General features: G+C 43.5%; 1 protein-coding gene across 1 annotated transcript in view; it reads left to right on the top strand.

Moving 5' to 3' along the window:
* The first annotated feature begins 3,193 nt into the window (after positions 1 to 3,193).
* The window catches only part of WTIP (Wilms tumor 1 interacting protein), a 54,594-nt gene continuing 34,444 nt past the window's right edge, over positions 3,194 to 23,343 (top strand). The window contains exons 1-2 of the mRNA XM_010013701.1: positions 3,194 to 3,335; positions 10,988 to 11,089. Coding sequence (XP_010012003.1) covers positions 3,194 to 3,335; positions 10,988 to 11,089 — 244 coding nt within the window. The remainder of the gene's footprint in view (positions 3,336 to 10,987; positions 11,090 to 23,343) is intronic.

Below are 23,343 nucleotides of genomic sequence, written 5' to 3'. Positions count from 1 at the left end.
CATCTCATTGGAGGGGTTGCTTTGCTATTGAGAAGAGTGAGATCTATCTGCTCCTACGGGTCTGAGCAGTACTGGCTGGCCACAGCTGCCCTGAAGAGCAAGTCACTGAAGGTGAAAATGGAGCTCGAGACCTTTCATGGTCCTTTCCTCCTGTAAGAATCATTGCAGACGGGAATCTGACTAAAGGCTGGAACAACCACCACTTGCCTGCCTTAGGTCTGTGGTGGAGAGCTGCCGAGCACATGGGACAGCCCAGGTCTGAGAAGCCTCATTTTGCTGTGGAAATTGGCAGTGTGTTGATTTTCTAATTCTTACCTTCCCCTCCAGGTGGATCTGTACGAAGGCCATGAGCCTATATATATATATATATAGCATGTAATGTTGCTGTTTCCTGGTAGTGGAGGAGGCAAAATTAGAATATCCTGTTTACATGCTGTTAGTGCTGTATTTGACCAGCTGTCCTAACGGTTTTCAACTTGCTAGATCAGGACAAGTTTTTCTTATGGTCTGAGAGTCTTCCTGTGGTACTGGATAGAGGAGTGTGGCTGTTTGCACGAGCACTGAGCACCTCTCCGGACTGAGCCTTGCAGCTGCAGAGACAGGGTTTTTCACCGCAGCTGGGGCAGGGAAAGTGAGGCTTGCCAGGTTAGGTACATCAGAACTAAAATCTTTCATGTGCTGAAGGTGGGAGAAACCCCTGGCAGTGTTCATGGCCAGGTTGGATGGGCTTTGAGCAACCTGCCCTAGTGGAAGGTGTCCCTGCCCATGGCAGGGGGTTGCAACTGGATGAGCTTTAAGGTCCCTTCTAACCCAAACTATGATTGCTGCAGGATGTCCTTACAGGCAGGCATATCCCTCCTCCCCATGTTCTCAAAGCATCCTTGAGTCACTTGACTTACTGTGACTGAAAAAAAAAACCCTCATTCAGAGGATTAAGGTGACAGGGTTTTAAGTAATTTCTACCTTTCTTTAAGTAATTCAGCCTTTCTAAATATCTTGGTATATTATCTACCTATATACATGCTTTTGTTCAAGTAAACCTATTTATATTTCTGGAAATGATAAAGAACCTCCGTGAGGCAGGTGAGAACAAGTGAGCCAGTGCTGGTAGCACCTTTGCAGGGTGGGTAGTGGAAATGTGGGGCTGCTGTGGGCATGTAGCACTTGGGTACTGCTTGTGGCGTGAGCTGCTGAATTTATAACCAAACATGGTTACCTAATGCTGTGCCTTTTCCAGACTGTCATGCATGTTCTGGAAATGAACCGTAATCTCAGGAAATGGAGAGGTGCACCTGGGAACTTTGACTAGTCTCCATGTTTAATCATGAACCCGTTTTAAATATGTCAAGGAGGGCAGCTGTAATATATGACATTTTCCTGCCATGTGTTAGAGTGATGGCTTGTGCAATGTCAGGAAAATGTAATGAAAAGTGTCTCCAACTTGACGACTGCAGCTGAAAGTTTTCAGGGCTGACAGGCTGTGGAGTACAGGGCATTTGGGCTGCATTGTTGGTGCTTTCAGTATCACTGTTGTCATGTAGTTGCACAGATTTTTTTCTAAGCCAAATCATTTATATTAATTCTGTCTTTTCCATGTCATCTAGAAGGCGCTTTGTCTGAAGACCACACAGGTGTCAGAGGCTCCCACAGAATACAGAAAAGAGCTAAGACACTGGAAAGCTAAATGGTTTGCTAAAGACAGCTAAGAAAGTCAAAGCTGGAAAAGAGGGCTGGTACAGTAATGTTGCTGGCTGATTTTCTACTGTTGTGTATATAGGAAAATCTGCTATGTCTAGATAGATAGATTATTACTCATGTGTGGTATCAGCCTACACAAAGGGAAGGTGAAGAAAATACAAGCTTTGAATATTATGTTTATTGTTTACTTGCTGTAATAAAACTGTCTGTAAACCTGCCACTGGAAACAGCTTAAATAAAACTTGGCTTGTCCACATTTCAACCCGCATTATGCCAGAATAAGTCTAGAACAATGGCATGTTCAAAGCATATCATCCCAGAGCTCGGATAATCTCCCTTTGGTGCAACCAGCTAAGTGAACTTGCAGAAATTAAAACACTGGTAGAAACTGCAGTATCTGTGTTAATTAAAACCCAAATGTTTATGTGCGAGTGCATTTGCAACCTGATTTTTTCTTTTTTTCCCCCTGAGAAATCTTCTCTATCACTGTCTGTGAACTGCAACTTCTTCTGTTGCCCATTCACTGTGAAGGTCTGTCCTCTTCCTCAATCAATGTGCATGTACAGTTGGGCTGACTGCCCTTGGTGCTCTACACCAGCCTCACAAGAAATTTGCCCAGGAGCACTGGAGAGGCGTGAATGTTGGCATTAGGTCTTTCCTGGTTGAAACTGGGACCTGCAGGAGCATTGCTCACGTCTGCTGTCTGCAAGACCTGCGTGCGTGTGTCTGTTGGGTTTGCCTGGTGACTCTGGATGGGGTGGTGTGTCCTCTGCTGACAGAAGTTGTACAAGCTCACACTTTGCTGACCCTTGCCTGTTTTCACCTGGTTGCTACTAACCACTGTGCTAGAAATTTCACATTCCTAAAATAGGCTGAATTACGTGTACGATCACATATAATTCCAGGCAGAATAAGCATGATTTGAGCTGAAAGGTCGGTTTGACCTGGTCCCTTTGGGCTGTGTGAGGATGCGTGTCCACAGCGAGACGTTTGAATGGCCAGCAGTGGAGGGACAATAAGACTCAGAAAAGCCTTAGCAGACACTCCTTTTCCCTCCAAGTCATGCATTCCCAGTGGTGCTCTGCTTTACCCCTGCATCTGATTACTAATCCCAGTAATCACAAGGTTCTTCTAGGAGCAGGATTTTCTTGTGTGTCTTTTTGTGTCTTTTTTTTCTCCCTTTTTTTTTTCTTTTTGTCAGTAATTCAGTTGCTAATGTTATTTGCAAGTCCCCTTGTGCTGTGGATGTCAACTTGAGCATGAACCTTGAGCACTCAGCTGAGCTCTGAATCATGGACAATGCATCCCAAAGTGGCACAGACGATACAGCAGCCACAAGAACGACTCGGTCTTCCAGTTCATTGCCTCAGTAGTAAAAGATCTTTCTATAAATGCCAAGCAAGATGTATAAATCATCCAGGAACTGCCATGCACTAAATCAAGAAGCAGGGAAATGAATGAATATTTGTAAACCAAGTGTCAGTGTAACTAAAACATGGTGCAGAACAATAGGCCTGTGATATGCCTTGTGCCGTCGGGAGGCTCCACAGTGGAGTCAGAGATCCACACAAAGGGAAGTTATGCAGAGGCATGCCGGCTGCGGCTGAAGCAGGCTGAACTCTGTGCAGATAGCGTCAGTAATTTCATGGTTCAGAGCAGTAATTTCACATACTGTATGAAGCAATAACTGTTTGCTGTGCTAGCTTCAAACTTTCACTGGGCAACCGGGTGGATCTACTTGAACAGTAACAAAAGCCTTGCATTTTCCAGCAGTTGCTAATCAGAGCTAATACCAGCTCCCATGACATCTCCTGCTCTGCAGTGTTGGCCTGGAGCTTCCATGGTTTAATTCACCAGCACGGATGTGCCCTGGGCTCATAGCTGTGAAAATACAGAGTCAGGGAGGGTGGTGTTTTAGAGTTGTTTCTGCAGCCTTCTCTGTTCCAAACTCTTGCCCATCACCTCACCCTACAAGAAAGTTTTCTAACAAAACAGAGCAGCCCATCTATTTACCGAAGCAAGTGGGGTTAAGTTGAGGCTGAGCCTCTGCTGGCAGCACTAAGCCCTTAGGCAGGTAGGGTTCAACTCCTGTGTCCTGAATCAGCATTGTCACTCCTGGAACTGGTCCTAGCACCTCCCTTGGTGGCCATGACCTTTCCTAGCAGCTTTGTCCTATACAAGCCATAGCCTTGTTAAGCAATAGGCAGAGTGGACATAACTAAAGTTATTCCAGGAGCTGGAGTTAGAACCTAGAACTTGCTTCTGCAAAACTTGTGGTGAATGTGAACTTCATTGTGTTTGTAACCAAACACAAATTAATCTCAAATTTTGATTGTTTTGAGTGAGTTCAGCACATGCATCCCTCCTGCTCCAAGCCTGGACATGGCATAAAGTCTCTTGTAGGAGGCAGGTGCTGAAGTGATGGACATCTTTTTAAGTCAGCAGATAGATACCTCGAGGACCTATAAGTGGTTTATTTGTGCGGTTTTCACCACCTTTTCTTGAGGGAAAAAAGCAAGGAATAAGGTTTAATAATGATAGCAGAAAGTCTCCTGGTCCACAGCCTGTTTCTTGTCTTGCTTTGCTTAAGCTGTGATTTGGGTTAGGTTTTATGGCCCATCTTCCTCCAGTTTAGCCTGCCCCAACCTCCAGCATCTTCCTCCAGTTTAGCCTGCCCCAACCTCCAGCATGGTTACTGCGGGGAGGACATTGGTACTTGAAAGCCAGAGCTGTGTTACTGAGTGGGGTGAGGTCCCTCCTGGCTGTGGGGTGTTGTGGTGCCAGGTGTGAATGGGAAAGGGAATGTAAAATGTTTACTTGAGCATTTCCCACTTTTCTTAGTCTGTCATTTGCAAACTTAATCCAGGCTGTGGTGTCTTCTGATCTTCCCCTGCTGCAGAGAGCAGTGCCTCTGGTTTAGCCAGACAAGTCGCGCCATCATTCCTATCACAAAATGTTGATGCTGAGCATGTCTGGGATATATTTATCTATTTATTTATAACTTGTACATACCGTTTAGTTTTTTTCAAGCCTTCGTACATTTGCTAGATGTTTGCCAGGTGACAAAGTCCTCCAGCCAGAGGTACCTGTGGTGGGGGGGTGTAGGAGGGTTTCAAGGGCTGCCTCCCTCGCTGCTGCCTGTCTGCTGGGTAGAGGCTCTACCCTGTATAGGTGCTTTCTTTGTTGCGTCTGCCTCTGACTGGGAGATGACGTGTGTTGGAGGATCCCTCCTCCTGGGGTTGTTGGAAGGAAGGGAGCATTCTTCTTGCCTGAAGTCAGCTCTCTGCACCCAAGCTGCTATAGTCCAGGATGGCTGCACAGTAGCTGCTGTCGGCTCAGGCAGGTACTGCTGCAGCAGTGGCACAGCTGCCCAGGGGCAGCTCTGGTGCTTCACTGTTTACCCAGCTTCTTAGCAGGGTGTTTGTTTAAAGGTGGTAGCAATACCGTGCAAAACCTGGCCGGGCATGAGATCACCGGCTGCAGGCACTGCAGCCTGTGTGGGAATGCCTCCCGTGGCCATGGCCCTTCCAAGCCCTCCCGTGGTTGTAGCTGGTCCCTGTTGCTGCAGTTTGATATCTTGAGCTGGGTTAAGGCCTCTGCTCCTCCTTTCTTCTTCCTGTTTCACAGCTCTAGGTTTTCATTTCATTGTCCCTGTGCTTTGGCTGGGCCACAGGTGTGGAAAACCGTGTTGGGCACTTACACAGTGATGGTCTTTTCCTGTCCAAGAGAAGAAAAGTGGATTGTGCAGTTGCCCAGCGTGATGTTCAGCCGCCCTTTTTCCAGCAGTGCAGCATGAACAGAACTGCGGAGGCATGGAGGGAGTCATCTGTGCCATGTGTTAGTTGTTAATTTTAGCCTTACCATAACTCTTGATGACAGCGTTTGGTGTTTCCTACTGTAGGCAGCCTGTAGCAGTTATCCTGGAGATACGGTGTGGCTGTAAGACAGCAAAGCTGCAGCTCATCCCTGAGCTGCAGTACGCTGTCAAGCAGTGCAATAGCCAGATTCTCTTTCTGACTCACACAGCTGCTCTCTTCTGGAATTGAGAGGCCAACAGTACCATATGGTACCATTTTTCTTGAATTTGTGCTAAATCCTTGACTTCAGGTTAAGTGAGGATGGCAGTAGGCACAGGCTGAGTTCTACACATCTCTGAGGACAAAGCTTGGCCAAAGGATTGTTATACATTAGCCAGACAAGTCTCTCTGTCATTATTATATGTTGCAATTATAGGTACTTTATTTAACCTTAGTCTACTGCTTTTTCCTTAATTCTGGGTACTTGAAGTCTGTACGAAGTGACAGCCTGTACTGATATGGTCAAAAGAGCATCCCAGAATTTGATGTACAGGTCTCAAATGGAACTTCTAATGCCTAGGCTACTACAGGGAACTCTTATGAGTAGATTATAGCAGGCTGAACAAAAATCATGTAGCTTTAATATCTTCTCCAGGTTGTTGCTGATAGCTTTGCTTGTTATGCATTGCATTCAGTCTCTTGAGTCTGGAGCAAAATCACTGTCTGCATCAGAATATACCTATCTCCCGGTGCTGATATTAGTGTTTGCTAATGCATGAGTTTCCCAGAGCATCATGCTTCTGATGGCTGTGTTGCCATACAGTGCTGGAGGTTTGCCTGGCTTGCATCCAGAGATGATGTTCTGACTGACATGGTCAAGCTCAGTGAGGTGGGTTGGTTAAAGGTGTGGGAGCACCAGCAGTGTACGGCAGCTGACTCCAGCAGGGAATCTCTGGAAACTTCATCTCTTTCTAGTGTCATTTTGTTGGTGGTCTTTTGCCATGGTCCACAGAGTTTGTTCAGTCTCTGCTCTCACGTTTGGTTAAACACTGCATGAGGATGCAAATGTCTTTTTGCTGCAGTGAAGGAATGCTGTCACACTGTGCTCCTGCTCAGCCAACCTTTATGCAAACTTTGGGTACATGCAACATCTTTTTCTAGCTAAAGAGAGACACCAGATCTGTAGAAGAGCTGATGTCTTTAGGTGGAAATGCAACAATTGATGTGTTAAAAAATTGGAGGTACAGTTGGCTGCTTAGAATAGAGGTGTTGGGAGGGGCAAGGAATTGTATAAGGGCTGAAAGGGTTGATCTGAAGTCATGTCAAGTGAAGTGTCAGAAATGCGACACGCTGCTCTGTAACAGAACATTCTTCATAGGCAGTTTAACAAGCTTTGGAATTAAATCTGGAAAAAAAAAAGTGATGTAGCTGTTATGCCAAGGCTTTCACAAGCTTGCAGTGTGCTGTCTGGGCTGTGACTGGTAGAAAACCAGACCTGAACAACCATGTAATCAGTGCTTTTCCTAGGCAGTTATGAGCTCACACTATACTCACACCACAGCTGCATATATATTTTCCAAAATACACTTTTGGAATTATACATACATTTTCTTAGCATGCTAATTGTCTCTGTGGTCATTCATTCCTGCAGTTAATAACTAGACTCTTAGAGAAAATGAGTTAACAAACTGACAGCTGCTCATAACAAATCACTTGCTGGAGAGGCCAGTGTAAGTTTAACGTCCACAATAAATCCTTCTTTTGCTTCTGATGGTTCAGTGGAGCAATGGCAAAGAAATGAGGCAATAATTTCATTTATCAAAGCAGTTCATGGCTGTAGCAGATTTGAGCATGAAAGCTCGTAGACAGAAATGCAAGGGAGTTACAGACTGGGGATGTCTGCTGCTCTTTGATTAATACTAAGTGTAAATGGGAAAAGGTAGATCTCTTGGTATAACCTCACAGTTGGACAGACTAATAGGGGTCAGTCCTGGGTACATGTTTGGCATGAAAAGACCAGCAAGAAGGGTGGAGATAGCTAGGGCACTCCAAGGGGGCTTGCTTCTGGCTCCACTGCCAAGAGTGAACTGAAATCTCACACCAAGACCTGACACTGAAGTAAGAGATTGCTTGTTTCAGTTGTGAACCCCATGTTCTCTTTGTTGCTGTGCATGCAACTCCTCTTGCCCCAGGCCCAGGAGGGACCAGGGTCATTGCAGAGCTTGTGGTGCATGGTAAGGCAGGGAGCAGGTTTATGGATGCTGTGCTGCTGCTGGGAGTAATTCCTGCAGCTGCTGGCTGATGGGACACCTTTTCTGATCACGGTATCAACAGTAATCAATAACCATCTTTCAGCAGCAGCTAACCATTAACTCATGGCAAATAGCACATGTTTTTCATAACCTTTGGTTACAAATAAATAAATAGATGTAACAGCCTTGGATTCGGCAAGAAATACTCTGAAATTCCCATTTCCTGGATCAGAGCTGAGCTACCCTAAGGACCAGCATTTTCATAACACTGTGTGTGGAATGAGCTGACAGATCTAGCTGACAGCTAGTTTATATTACAGGTTTAGTTTGGGACATTGGTGCCTGATAATATTGCAGTTCCTGCTTCCCAGAAGCACTGACATTGGGTTTAAGATTTTTAAATTAGTGTTGTTGGTTTTTAAAATTATGGGGTTTAAAATCTGGCAAATAAGCTTATCGTCCAAAATGGCAACACTGTGCTGAGCTAATTAATGAAAAGCTAATTAATCTCTCTGTGATTTGAAATGAGGGAGCTACAGGAATAAACACCAAGAAACCTGTGATGTAACGAAAGGTCTTTCATTTCAGTATTTGAATTCATAGCATGGGAAAATTATTTTCTTCAAATACAGTATGTTTTTAAGCTGGCAGCATCCCAATTAAACTGATCACACTACACAGCCCATACAGGTGGCTGCATTAATGCTGCACTGAACTGAAACAGCTCAGTTTTAGAAAGGGTGTTGTATTAGGTTAATGGGTCATAGGCTTGGTAGTGGGAGGGATACAGGGGTGGCTTCTGTGAGAAGCCACTGGAAGCTTCCCCTGTCTGATAGAGCCAACACCATTCGGCTCCAAGACGGACCCACCACTTACCAAGGCTGAGCTCATCAGCCAGCGATGGTGGTAATTCCTGTGGGATAACGTATTTAAGAAGGGTGAAAAAACCTGCACAACTGCAGCCAGAGAGAAGAGTGAGAATATGAGAGAAACAGCTCTGCAGACACCAAGATCAGTGAGGAAGGAGATGCCCAGGCTGGAGCAGGTTGGCTGTCAGGACCGGTGTCCCCACAGGCGACCCACACTGGAGCAGTCTGTGCCTGAAGGACTGCACCGTGTGGAAGGGGCCCACATTGGAGCAGTTCATGAAGAACTACAGCCCAGGGGAAGGGCTCGTGTTGTAGAAGATCATGGAGGACTGTCTCCTGTGGGAAAGATCTCGCACTGGAGCAGGGGAAGAGTGTGAGGAGTCCTCCCCTGAGGAGGAAGGAGCAGCAGAGGCAATATGTGATGAACTAACTGGAACCCCTATTCCTCATCTCCCTGTACTGCTGGAGGTGGAGAGGAGGTAGAGAATTTGGGAGTGAAGTTAAGCTTGGGAAGAAGGGAGAGGTGGGGGGGAAGGTGTTTTGAAGATCTGGTTTTATTTCTCATTGTCTTACTCTGATTTGATTGGTAATAAATTAAACTGATTTCCCAGACTTGAGTCTGTTTTGCCCCTGGTGGTAATTGGTGAGTGATCTCTCCCTGCCCTTATCTTGACCCACAAACCTTTTGCTATGTTTTCTCTCCCCTGTCCACTTGAGGAGACTGATAAGAGCTGCTTTGGGAGCGTCCAGTCAGGGTCAACCCACTGCATAAGTGTGCATAAGAACTACTGCAGAGGAACTGTTTTAGGCAGAGAGTACTAATGTACTGCTTACGCCAGTTCATATACTGGTAGTGAAAAAAACCAACAAAACCCATAGAAACTAAGACACCAAATGCTTTGTTAGCTTAACTTTGTTTTTTCTGCTATTAAAATTTCTACCACTTCATAATATGCTAATTTACCCCCAAAGAGCTTGCATTTTTATTTTCTGTGTGTTTGTCTGTATAAAATGTTCACAGCACAGCAGGGGAGAATTTTGGATGATTAAAGCCAAATTTTGTAATTCTCAAGTTCCTAGACTCTTAAGTATATTAGCAGTCTTGTTGATGCTAATGATTAACGCTAAGCTCATGAGTGTTATTTGTAGAAGGAGAGCCTCAATGCACATGGATCATTACAGACTTGTGTGAGGCAAAATCTCAATTTTTATTTTCTAAGGTACTGTTCTAAAAAAATCACACAGCCTTGTCTTGGGATGTGCTCTCCTGCTACGGTCAAATAGAGACCAGTGGACATCTCAGAAGAATTTACAATCAGTAGTCCTGATTATGTGACAGAAGGATATGGATTCTCCTCCAGCATTCCATTTCCTCTTCATGAGGATACAGAAGCAGTGATTTTGAGTTGTTATATTCAAACCAGCCTGCCCTGGTTTGAATTTAGCAAGGTTATGCATAGGTAGGAATAAATGCATAGGCAAAAGACTCTTAAAGCTGCAACTATGAGGAAAAAGCTTTTTAAAATGGAACAAATAACCACTCCTAAAACCCTCTTTGTAGAGATTATTGAAATCATGACCTTTCCTATGAGCCTCCTGTGCGTGGAGCTAACCACTGACTTTACCAGTGCTTCTCTGGTTCTTCATACTTTGGTTTCATGCGGGTTCTCATGCCAGCATCATCAAGAGCAGGCTTGGGCAGTGAAGGTGAATTTCTGACCCCACTGAAGCAAAACTGCCAGACAGTTTTTTTTTCCCTTAGGAAGATAGAAGCCTTGATCTTCTGTTTTGTAAAGTGCCAGGTTATGTTCATGTGGTTAGATACTACTATATAATATAACTATGGAGAGTTAAACAATTCTTAAATATGACTAACGGACCCATTTTCCTGCTGCTGCATGGCTTTCACCATGTACCAGTGCTCTTGGTTTTGCATTGCTGGAGAGGGGCAAAGACATGACTTTCGGGTTTGGACTGTATTGTTGTTTTATTAGTGATTATTGAATGTATGTGATGGAGCACCTAGTTGTGAAGATGTCACTAAATGATTTCTTGGGCAAATGCAGTTATTTCTGGAGAGTGTGTGTTTTTCTGTCCTCTCTCGTTGCACCTGCCTCCTTTGGATTTCTCTCTTTAGCCAGCCTCAGCCTCCATGCATTGAAATATGAGCAGAGGCTTTCCTTCCTTTTATTTTGGGTTAATTTCCATGCATCTGTTTCACTCAAGCCATCTGCTGCTGTCTTGGGTACTTGAATCTGTTCAGGGTGAGGACCTCATTGACTTAGGGCCTAATGGGGGTATCATGAGTGATATGAATCAATGGCCTGGAGCAGTGGAGGGTTCTAACTTTTATTCTCTTTCTGCTTTATAGGTATTTGTATAAAGTGTGGAAAAGGTGTATACGGAGCGAGCCAGGCTTGCCAAGCAATGGGTAACCTGTATCATACCAATTGCTTCACGTGCTGCTCTTGTGGTAAGTCAGATCTGCCATAGCCTTATTAAGTGGCTTTATTTTGTAATATATATTCCTTTAGCAACCAGTATACAGAGTGAAACCTCATCTTGCCTGCTCTTGAGGCAAAATTCCCACGCAAGACTCCAGCTTCAGAAGTTGTTTTTTATTTGCCATCTGTAAGTGTTCAATGGTGTTTTCCACCATTAGTATTTGGTTGTTTTAAGGCCTGCATTTACAAAATGGCTTCAACTTGGCCATTGTAAGCACTACATACTTCAAATCACGTGTTTTTATGGAACTGTAATGTGCATTTATCATTTTACAGAAAAACAGTAAAATTTGTGCAGCCAAAACCGTATTTTCCCTCACTTCCTATTTCCAAATGTAACTCTAACCAAGCACATATATTTGTCATTTCTGTGTATACCTCATGCTCAGAATTGTTCTCTTATGTGTGAATGTGATAAGAACAAATAGAAACTGCATGCTGAAATACTTTAAGATATTTCATTTTGTAGGAGAAAACTTGCAGGTTTATCACTAGTTCCTCCTTGTTGTCCTTGGGACCCTTTTAAGTTTCTCTTTAAATCTGAATGCAACTGGAAGTGACATATTCTGTATGTGATTTGGGGAAGTCATGGTTTGTCAGGGTAGACAGGACTTGGAAAATTCAGGGCAGCACTTCCAGAAGTGTTTGCCTTAAGTCAAGCGCTGTGAACTGAAGTTGGGAACTTTCTCAGTGTATTGTCTGTAGCTGCTGAGAGCTCACAAATGCCCACCAAATTCAAGGGAAGTATGAGAGCTCAGTTTGCAGGAGTCAGGTAATTTTTCTTGATATGTCTACACATTTATTCAGGTTCCTAATTTCCAAAAGTATTTGCCTCAGTGTTGAAGATCTTGTTGCAATGCACATGCACAGAAAAAGGTTTACTATGAGTAGAATATGCCAAGTGTACATTGTTTATAAAAAGGATTAATTAAGGATTAGAAAAAGAGTAAAAGATTATTGGCATAGAACCAAATAAGTTGATAATGAAAAGACCATTGTAGAGTTGACTTGTGAAAGGAGAAGTGTTGTCTTTTCTCCTGAGATTTGTACAGATAAATATTGGTTTAAAGAAACCTATAACCTGAACATAGAATTTAGTGACCTTTATAAATGACTCTGGAGCATTAGCAGGTTCTAGAATAAACTCATCTGAAACCTTCAGGGATCGCTCATGACTTTGCTCAAGTCTGACAGGGAATGAGCAGCTGTTTTTTGGCTCCCAAAGTGAACAGCATCCTGCTTAGCAGGGAATTACAAAATACGGTATCAGATAATATCTATCCACTCATTGCCAACATTAACCTAACCTAATTGTATGGGTGAATTCCAGCTTCTTCTCTGAGGCAGATGTGTTTTCATTTAGGTAATCAGGATACAAGCTTGCTACCACAGAAATCTGTACACAGGTCACTCTGTTCCTCAGAAGAATGCGCAAGGGCCAAAGAATGTATTTTAATAGCAAAATACAAACCTAACTTCATTATTCAAAAGCACAACAAGCTCTTCTAACTGTTCTAGCAAGGTGTGTGTGGCCAGTGTACATCTACCACAGGGCGATTTGAGACACGTCCATTGAGAGCATAGTTTTGCCCACCTCAGGGTGCCAGTGGAATTTCATGATTCACAGCACTTCCCATGAGTCACACACACACACGAGGAAATGGTGCCCCAGGTTGGTCTTCCAAGCTTCTCACTCTACTGCTCATGGGCTGGAGGGCCCAGCTGTCGTCCACTAGGATGTTTTACAAGTAAGAGCTTGGATTTGCTTCTGCCTGCAACCTCTGGTACAATCTCATTGAAAGGAGAACGTGTGGCAACTTTCTTATGTTAGGCCCAGAAAAGGTGGATGTGCTGCTAATGTGGCAGAGTTACAGAGATTATTGAAAGGCAGGAGACAGGCTAATTGTGAGAGCCCTGAGTATTTGGGTATCACAAATTGTGGGAGGGACATCTGGCTGGAGCTCATCAATGCTTTTATCATAAAACAGCATTAGAAGGTGGTCTCGTGTATTCGACACAAATATGAGAGCTCTTCTCTGGAGGCTGAAATTACACAAGTCAAATAGGAAATCAAAGACAGTTTTTATTCAATGAAGAGGATTAACTGCTGGAATGAAAAAGCAGAAGAAGTGGTAGATTCTCTATTCTTCTTTGTTTTCAAATTAAGACCAAATATCTCTTTGGAAAGTGTTTTGAGTCAAGCTCTTAGATTCAATACATAAGTAACTGGGTGACCATTAATGACCTTTGTTAGGCAAGAGGTCACAGCACCCACACTAATGCTCCTTCTGAGCCTTTGACAGGAGAGTAGAGAAGTATATTAGTACTCTCTGCCTAAACCAGTTCCTATACAGTAGTTCTTATCTATGTGGTGGGTTGACCCTGGCTGGACACCAGGTCTCCACCAAAGCTGCTTTTATTAAGACCTTGCCATGCTAAACCGAATACAACTTAGAAATCTGAGATAGAGTAAGAGTGCAAGTTTGCCTGTCTCTTTTTTCCCTTTATTTCCCAAATAACAAAAATGATCCAAACTGTCCTCCAGCAGTTATCAGTCTTACTTTCATTATAACAGATCTAGAAAGTAAAATGCAGTAACTGAAGAGGAGAAATTCTGTACCTGAAGACATTTGATTCAGGTAAGGGCCCAATATTTAACCAGCAAAATTTAAAAAGTATTTCAGATCCTTGGGAAAAGTTGTGGTTTGGAGACCACTCAAGCTGAAATGTGGTAAGTGTTGGAGCTTCCAAGGGCCCTGTTTTAGCACTCAGCAGTGAGAATTTTCAACTCTGCAAAGCCAAGTGCAGTTATGTAGAGAAGTGGGATGAGACCCTCAATAGGAAATTCTGCCTGAGTTAGAGTCCCTTCTTAGGCTCTTCTTTAACTTTGGTTTCAGTGCCAAGTGCCATCTGCCGGGGTGCCCTGGTTGAGAAGGCCACCCTGCACCTTCCAGGGAGCACTTGTTCCAGTGCTGTCCTTTTCAACTCCCACCATTGTATATCACACCATTGCTGGATGGTTTGTGTTGCTTGTAGTAAAGAGTTAACCTAAAATACGCTCACAGATGCAGGCACCTCTGTGAAGACTCCAGCCTTGCTAGTGTAGAAATGTGAGGATGCAAAGGATGGATTCTCAGTGGACTGCAGTGATGGTGGTTAGCTCTTGAAACATGAATGAAGAAAGATGAGGAAATACTCCATAGAGTAAATAATCAGGAGACTTCTGTCCCCTTTAGACATTTTGGTAAATGCTCAGATGGTAAATGTCTTCATTGTCTTTCTAAGTTCTGACAACTTGGGGATAAAACTCAGTAATAAATTAATTCAGAGTTGTACAGGGTCTCCTCAAAAAAAAGGAAATCTTGCCAGTGAGCTGAGGTTAGAATGGAAAGGAAAAGAAAACGACCTAGCTGGCGTATTTTATGTGCTGCATTTCTGGATCTTTAATGTGTTCAGTGGGCTTTGGATAGTTGAGCCTTGCTCCCATAACACCATTTTAGAACTTTTCTCTGTCAGTTAATTTTTTGTTATGTCTCTGTGTAAACCCCTATTGCCTTCTGCAAGAAGCCATGCTTCTCAGGTAGCTTTATTTTCAGAGGTCTGATAATTCTCTTCAGGTAATGTAAAAGCTAAAGCAATCTGGTTTACTAGGATCAAGTACTTCAATGCAGATCTTTATCCACAATCTCTTACAGAAAACAAATGAAGCTTGTTAGGATGGTTTTAAAATGCAGATTCAAATCCTCTCTCAGCCCTAACACCAGTGGAACCTCTTGATTCAGCAAAACACATAGACATGTGCTTAAATATGTTATATTGCTCATGTGTAAGCATGCTTTGCTGAATCTTAAATAACAGAGATTAATTCAGGCAGCAACATACACTATCCCTTCTGTTAAGTGTAAAATTTTAGTTTTGGCAGGAGTTCAGTTGCAAATTTTGCTTATGGAAGATAAAAGCTGATATCTGCCTGAAAAGCTCATCATCTAATTCCTCTTGGTAGAATTTCGAAGCATAAGAAGATTTCTTGAAAAATAATTGCAGTAATGCCAGATTGCTTGTGTGCTGTAAGTGTAGGTGATCAGTTGCAGGAATTAAAGGGGTCTATTTGCAGACCCTAATGCCAGCCAGAGCATCTCTTCAGGCTGAAAATTTGAATCCAGTGGCAATGATTGTAGAAACTACAGTAAGGTATATCTTTACAATGAGGAATATCAGTTTAATATTTGTTACTCTGAGGGTGCAGGAAATAGGCAGGTTATGAGCTTTGAAGAGCTAAGGGTTTCAAGCCTCTGTACTTTCAAAAATGAGACGTATTTGACCATAAAAACCAGAAACATTTTCTGCTCTTTTACACGAAAGCAAATGTTTGAGCATACCATTCGTCTTTAATTTGCACTTTTGCTGCTGGTTTTAAGGCACAGGAAATCACCACAAGATCAATCAGAAGCCTAAAGCAAACCGTATAATCCCAAAGGTATGCAGCTCATTTCTTACCTGGTAGCTGTTGATCAGACTGGAGCACTCATGGGGATTTCATATAGCAGCTTGATTTTAAGGGACAGCTGGCAAAGGTATTGCAGTTCCGCCGATTACTAGCACTGCTGCTGCCTCAGCACCAGCCTTTGTCCAGACTTCAGAAGGTCATTGCTATAGGCCTCTTATAGAAGGATCATAGCAAGGGCTGACAGCATTGCCATTTGAAAAGGGCCATGTGGGACAACTGGACCAGTATGTATCGTTACCCTGAAGGTATAATGAGCAGTTCTGAACTAGCCCGTGCCCTCCAACTGGTGTTAAGGGGAGTTGGTTCACGGTTGTGGACCCAACCTGCCTTATTGCTCATATTAAGTCTTGGAGACAACAACTCCCTTCTGACTGAGGCCACTCAGTGCTACTGTAATCAGATGTGTGTTAATAGGAGGTTGCTCATGTCCGGACTTGTAGGGAGAAGTTCCTTGTGACACTGGAAATGGTCTTTTGTGTATTTGCTGCCCTGGGTTGAACCTTTGTTTGGTCTTGGTGGTAGTAAGGCACAGAACATCTTAAGGGAGCTGTGTCCCTTCAGCGTATATTTATCCACAGTTGTTGAGTTTTTAAAATACCCCAATTCCCAGTGGAAGGTTCATTTTTAATTCACATTTGTTCTGTCCCCACGGCGTATTTATAAGTTTGGCATGAGTCACTGCATCCAAATTGCACACTGCCAGTACTTGCTTTGTAGCCTTATATTAGGTTCTCTGTAAATGTGATTTTCACGTAGAATAAAACAAAATTCAGTATCAAATCTACAAGCTCTACACTGTATGTCCACCACTATTAGAGCTGGTAGTCACAGTGGTACAGATACATGTGCATGTCAGTGGCTTTTAACTCTTCAGTGCCTCACGGCTAAGTTCTAGCTGACTGAGGCGTAGGTTTGGTATCTATTCATCTGAGGGCCACCACTTTATGGAGCTACTCTGAGCACCAAGGAAACACAGCGAGAACACTTCAGGGAAAGGAGCTAATGAGTATTGCTGCGAGGGGCACATTGCTGTGCAGTGAAAGTGCTGGGTAGCTAATGTCCTTGCACACTTTTCCCTGCCATTTTCTAACCACATGCTCTTGGACTGGAGCAGACTGGAATTTTGGGATTTTTGGTCTGCAGTCCTGCCAGAGCCATTGGCTAATACCTGGTGCTCAGGGGAGGACAAGCCGGCGGGTGATTCAGTGCTGTGCATGTGGGAACATTCCTCCCCGACCCCCGTGGCCTGGAGCATGAGGTCTGGATGCCCTCAACTTGCATAACTGTGATTGTTACTCATCCCAAGCTCACACCCTGTGTTTGAATTGAATTCATGGCCACCTGAGCGTTTGGTGGTTTCCAAGCCATAACTGGAGCTGGCAGTAGGTCCTGATGCGCTCCGCTTATGGGCAGTTACTTTGAGGTGTGATTCACAGGAAAAGCCAAGCACTTTGAAGAAGTGGAGTTTTGTTAGGAAAAAGAACCGAAGGATTTGCTGTACGTGCTTCTAAGGCTGTGGTTTGTGTAGATGTGCAATAGAGAGAACTTGCAGCGCTGCTGCAGGACTGCAGAATTTTGCCTAAGCCATTGTACATCGTTAGGATAAGTTACAGCCTGTGCTTAGCCCTGTGCTTTCCGTTTTAACACCTATCAAGACAGATAGCTAAAGCTATTTCAGGTATGTCTGCAACTGCAGTCCCAGACAAACACATTAATGCAGAACTCACGGAAAGGGAGGTGCTGGCTTTAGAAAGAGTCAGTCAGTTGGATGGTAGAGATGACAGCTGGCTTCAGATGGTTCGGGTTCACCTTGCGCAAGGCTGAACCATGAATGAGTCTCGGCAAAGGAATGTAATCGTGTCTTCTGGTAATTGAAAGTCAAACTTGGATTTCAGCCCGTGTAAGAGACCAAGTACCTTAGGGTACCGATTAGTAGAAAAATATTTCCTTTATCTTGATTTGTGGTTAGTCTGTTAATATTCCAGGCTTTAAAAACACAAAAAAAGGATGGGAAAAGGGTAATCAGAAATGTTTGAGATGGGACTGACAGGAAACACTCCTTTTTTAGCATGTATTTAGGCTGTGTATTTTAGGTTGTGTATTTTAGGAGGTATTTAGTAGTTTCTCTGAATTGCTGTCTGTTGTCCCAGCTAGCACTAATCCAGCAGGGCACTGATTTGTACTCTTGGCTTCGGATAAATAGTCCAGTCCATTGACTGTGCCCCTTCTACAGATGATACTACTAGATGTTACAATGAAAGGTTTTCAATTCCATAACTAAGTTATTTCAACTTGAGGAGAGAACCTGTATTTTAAGGGTGGATTATCCGATTGGCCCACTTCTTGGCGTTAATTCCATGGTGACATCTCAGATGCTTGAAGATTAATGTGCTTAAAGTTGTTTTTTGGTTGGGGCAGTCTTCTCTTGAGAGCTGCCTTAGCATCTAGTCTTGGTAGATCTGGAGGCTGGCCCCTAGGAAAGGTGATGTAGATAGGTAGATAGCTGACAGAGAAACGGGAAACATTTCCATTCCCTATTTCTGATTATCAGAGAGTATGTGATCAATAGTTGGCTGGTGGATTGTCTCCTTGTTTCCTTGAAAAGTGGTAATTGCATTCTGCTATTAATTATTCCAGCATGAAATGCATGGCTTTTGATGGTTATTTTAATTGGAGGGGGTTGCCTGGCAACTAATGATGGAAACTTTTCTCTGTGTTGACTGATGACCATAGATATATTCCTTCTGCAATATTTTAGTATTCATAGTGCGGAGCCAATCACTGACAGGGGTTGGAAAACACAAAGTACAAAAAAACCATACTCCAATTAACAAGGTTTCTGCCTGTGTTTTTTATTTCTCTGTAAAAGCCACAGAGAACCTAATCACTCCCTTGCATAGTTTTGTGTGTTTGGAATGCCACCTATTGTTTAGTGTAATGAGATTTGCAAAAATTGCTCTGTTTCCTTGTCAGCATCTATTATCTGCAGGTCTCAATTGTCTTAGTCTGAAAGCCACATCTCTTGCACCCTTTTTTTATCTTTCCCTTCTACTCTTTTTTTCTCGTCTTTCTTGCCTCCCCTTCTTCTCCCCCCATTTAAAATGTTTTCTTGAAACACATACCAGTTTATCCAAAAGAAAAGATTCCCCTGGGCTGCTGTTGAGTTCATCTCTCAAAGGGTAAGAAATCCAGATAATTCAGAACAAAGGCAAGTCACTGACATTATCAACAGATGTTTCTGTTTCCTATTTCCAGGTTCCGTAATTTTTAAGTATTACCTAAAACTAAAGGGGGAAAAGAGGTGGGAAGAAGAAACTGAAGGAGAAAATGAATGAGACACACACAGTTGGCTTCCTGTAATTTCAGTAATCTAAGTTTCTGCTATATGTTGTCCCTATGTATTTTGCAAAGTGCCTGGTCAGTGCTTTAGTGATGTCCTTGATCCTTTAATCATTTGAACACCAGATCCCAGAATGCCACAGCTTTAAATAATTTCTAATTTAATACAAATCATCACCACTTCTTCAACAATAACTCAACTCTATCTCCACATATGCCAGTTAATCAGTTTTGTCCTTCATCACATAATATATCACTTCTTCATCCCACAACCAACTAATAATTTCTTTTCCAGTGCTTGTCTCAGTAAATGTGGTCCTCACACACATACCTGTCCATGTACACAAACATAGAATCATAGAATAGTTAGGGTTGGAAAGGACCTTAAGATCATCTAGTTCCACCCCCCCTGCTTTCATGCATTTAGCCTCCCATCTAAACATGTTTCACTGGGATACTTTCCCGTCATTTGACTGAATCTCCATCTTTCCTTTGTCCATTCCTTTGCATGTGTGTCTCTCACTATTACTGCTCTGGACTGATGCAAGCTGTGGTCTCTGGGCCACCATTGTTTTCCTGGCACGTTAGAAGAATTGATGGTGTGAAATGGAAAACTGTTTTTGCTGCTTCTGTTACCTTCATTCTCATGTGCTAACAAAAGGACTCTTTTGCTTTGCATCTCATCCGTGCCTCCCATTTAGGCTAGGTTATTAACTCATGCTTGGTAATAATTCTTGTTTACCGCTTACTTCAAGGGAGAGATGTCAGTATAGCCTGAAAACTCATTGATGTTCCACACCAGAAAGCAGCCTGGGTTTTATCTTACAAATTAATTTTACAGATCAAAGATTGCCACTGCCACTCTTCACTTTTAGGATCTTTTACTTCTTGCAGGTCTAGAAAAGCTGTTTCCCTTAAGAATCTTAGGTTTTTGGGTTTTGTTTTTTTGTTGGGTTTTTTTTTGTGAAGTTTGTTTTCACATTTATAAAACTAATGGTGGCAGCAAACTTTAGTATTCTGTCTTTCAGGCTTTCTTCTGGCAGAGGGTATTGGCAAGCAACAGAGTAAAAGTTCTTAACTGAGAGGATAAATAAGTTGTTGGTCACAAAGGCATAAATCGACCCTGTAAGTCAGAGGACAGGGGTTTATTCTGCTTGCTACGGACTTGCTTGTCAACTTGGGCCAATCACCCATGTGGAGATAATTCATCTTACCTAACATCACATATCGTGTGATATTGTGCTGATTTCATTAGTATTTTAAATTTTTGAGATCCTGAGGTTGAAGTACGGGAGAAGTGAGAAGTTTTGTAAATTATTAAGTAATTATTGTTAGATCGCAATAGATGCATTTGCTGGAGGAAGCACTTGCAGTGTCTGGCAGCCAAGCCATACAGCTGCTGCAGCATGCTACTGAAAATAATTACTTGCTCAAATAATGCATATTTACAGTTTATGGAGGACTGTTTGAGGTTTATATATCATTAAACACATAGACTGGTGCAAAATTTTGAAAAGACTACTTTCCCAGCACCACTCCCCAGAGCCCTTAGTGCCTGAGCCACGTGAGTAACATTCCCATTCCTCTGTCCAAGCCCAGAGTTGTGTTTTTAATTTAAGTATCCAAGGAATGCTGTCTCCAGTATTCAGAGGACTCCAAATCGGATGTGAGAGACAAATGCACCAGAGAAGCTTATCAGAGAAACAGGCTTGGCATGAAGCCTACATAAACAGCCATAAATCTTTTCTCGTTTAAATGACGGGACTCAGGAGGATTGGCTGATTATAGCTGCAGTGGGCTGTCCTTGGGCACCAAGGAAAGTGCTTTGGTGACCTCTGCTATTTGACATGAGCGGAATGTTTTGCTTATTATAACTTACTGTTATAGAATGACCAGCTTGGTTCTGGTAAATGGACTTCTATACGTCACTTTCAAAAGTTATTTAGCAGCAGTGGATGTTTTCCTGTCTTTGGACTTCTCAGGAAATTTCGGCTTGGTTTAAACCCAGGTAGGGGAGAGCTTTTGTTCCTAACCACCCTTCTCTGCCTCTCTCCCTCAAAACTCAGCACAGGAAGAAACTCAGTAAACTTGACTTGGCCAGAAAGCATTTTTTTCCCCTTCCAATAAATACCTCATTTCCTGAAAGTCCTGCCTTTGACCGGTACTTCTACTGGGACTTTTTAGGTTTATCATCACTCATGGCCAAATTGCATTTCAGGTAGTGTCAAAGTATTCTTGACTTTGTGGAGAGTGGCATGACCTCTTAGCTGGGCAGCAGGAGCCTGCTCCCATCACACTGACATGAATGGTGTGGTTTGCCCTAGGTGAGTCTGCTCCCTGTACTTATATTAGAGCAGGTAATTTTGCAATATAGCTTTGATTATGAACACCATGCCAGAAATAGTAAGAAAATATTTTATGGTTTTGTTGAGCAACTCCTAGTATTTTACCAGAATGAAACCTGTATGTGGGTGCCCTGCATTGAACCAACAAAAACAGGAAACCTTCATGCTTGCAAACTCAATGCCACAGTCTCGAATTAGGTACAGTAAATACTTTCTAAACACCAACCTGAAGCAAAACCTTGCCATGGCCTCCCTGATGGCCAACGTCCAGTCCGTATTCAGTACTCCCTCCATTTATAGGATTATTGACTCCATTTGGCAGTTCTCAGGACCAGTATCTGATTGAGCACAGGCCGCGCATTGGCAGCCAGCAGAGGTAAAGCGATATGCTGTAGTGTCGGTGCACGCCTGGAAACCCATGCTGGCCTGCAGAGGATGAAAGCAGTCTGGCTGGGGCTGGTACCTGATACGCAGGTGCTCTGTGCTGTCACTTAAGCAGTCGCCTTCACTTGATGATCCAGCCTCTCATGGGAGCTCACCTGCTCTCCTGGCTCAACACTGAAATAAATTAATGAGAATTACTTTCTTTAAGTGGTGGAGAAAGTAGTAGTGTGATAACTTTGGGTGTAGTCCTGTGTTCCTTGCCTGCCTCAAACAGGCTTAGGGCATGCAAGGTGTCAGGAGGAGTTCCTCAGGAAGTAGCATTGAGCATTTGCCAAATACTTGGTCCTCTCACTCCTCTTCTCATGGACATTTAGTACTTCAGGAACAGGTCTGTGTCCTGTGGTCCTGGGCCAGAATAACCTCCTACCATTGTTTTGAGGTAGTGGGGGCCCAGGTGCTTCAGCATTTCACTGACAACATTGCTGTTGCTGGGTGATGAAACAACCACCCTGTAAGCTGAAATGATGCAGAGCATTCCAGTCTCTGTCCCTGTCACACAGAGCCAATGAAAATGTAGGTCAGTATGTTTGCATGTAAGTTTCAGTTTGTGCGTGATGTGACTAGAGAGGTGTGGAAGCCTGTTGGACGCACTTAAGTGTGGCTTAACGCTCTTGAAGCATCTTTCTGGTGAGTGGTTTTGCAAGCATTCCTGTTGCCTCGAGCAGTCAGGGAGGAGTGCTTTGGGACAGGAAGGTTCAGGGGAGGCTGCTGACAGTCCTGGCCTCTGAGATGGGGTTCCAGCCCCATGGTAAACTCAATTGTTTGTGAGGTTACTGGGACCTTGCAGAGTCATTCCCAAAGTCCCTTGTGAGTGCTTGCTGCCTTGTGGTGTTAGGGGTGCACTTGCAAGGTTTCCAGTTGCATGAATACCCTTCCTTTCCTGTGACCCATTCATCACAGGGTGGCACAGAGGCATTGGGTGCTCAGTGAGGGGTTCCCTCACTGCTTTGTGTGCTGTCCCACTCCTTTTGCATTTATATGTGCAAAACCTCCACATATTCCTTCCCTTTCCTGTTCAGGGCTCCGTGTAACCTCATCCTCACTTCCATATCTGGTGTTACTGCATCTCCCCCCATGACTCAGCTGGGTAATCCCTAGTGCTGCCATCACCTGCCTGATCCTTCTGCCCAGCTGCCTTGCCTTCCAGTGTCAGGGACTCTGCTTCCAGCAGTGCTCCTTAGCATCCAGCAATGCTCCTTAGCATCCAGCAGATGCTAAGGTGCATCCTTAGGCTTGCTTCTTTCTCCCCCAGGCCCTGAGCTGATTTTTCTTGCCTAGATCCATCAAGCCTTGACTCTTCGTTTGCTGCGCTCCTATGAACTTGCAGTGTATTTGGAATAGTAGCAAAAAAAGTGAATTATGAGCTAGGCAAGAAATAAACAAGGAAGTGAATAAGGAAACTCTAAAGTATGTCCTGTAACAGATAAAATCAGGAGTGGCTGCTGGCTTCTGAGAGCACTGCTGACCGACTAGTGTTGGGGACCCACAGTGCCAGCACATGTGCAGAGCACAGCCGCTGATACATGCCAGTGCTTTTAATTGTACCTGTGCAGAGTGAAAGGCGTCTGATTTAATGAGTATTTAAAAG

Source organism: Nestor notabilis, unplaced genomic scaffold (genome assembly GCF_000696875.1).
Source record: "Nestor notabilis isolate BGI_N333 unplaced genomic scaffold, ASM69687v1 scaffold5044, whole genome shotgun sequence".
Taxonomy (NCBI): domain Eukaryota; kingdom Metazoa; phylum Chordata; class Aves; order Psittaciformes; family Psittacidae; genus Nestor; species Nestor notabilis.
Note: the sequence above shows the minus strand (reverse complement) of the source record. Positions and strands in the feature narration are given on the sequence as shown.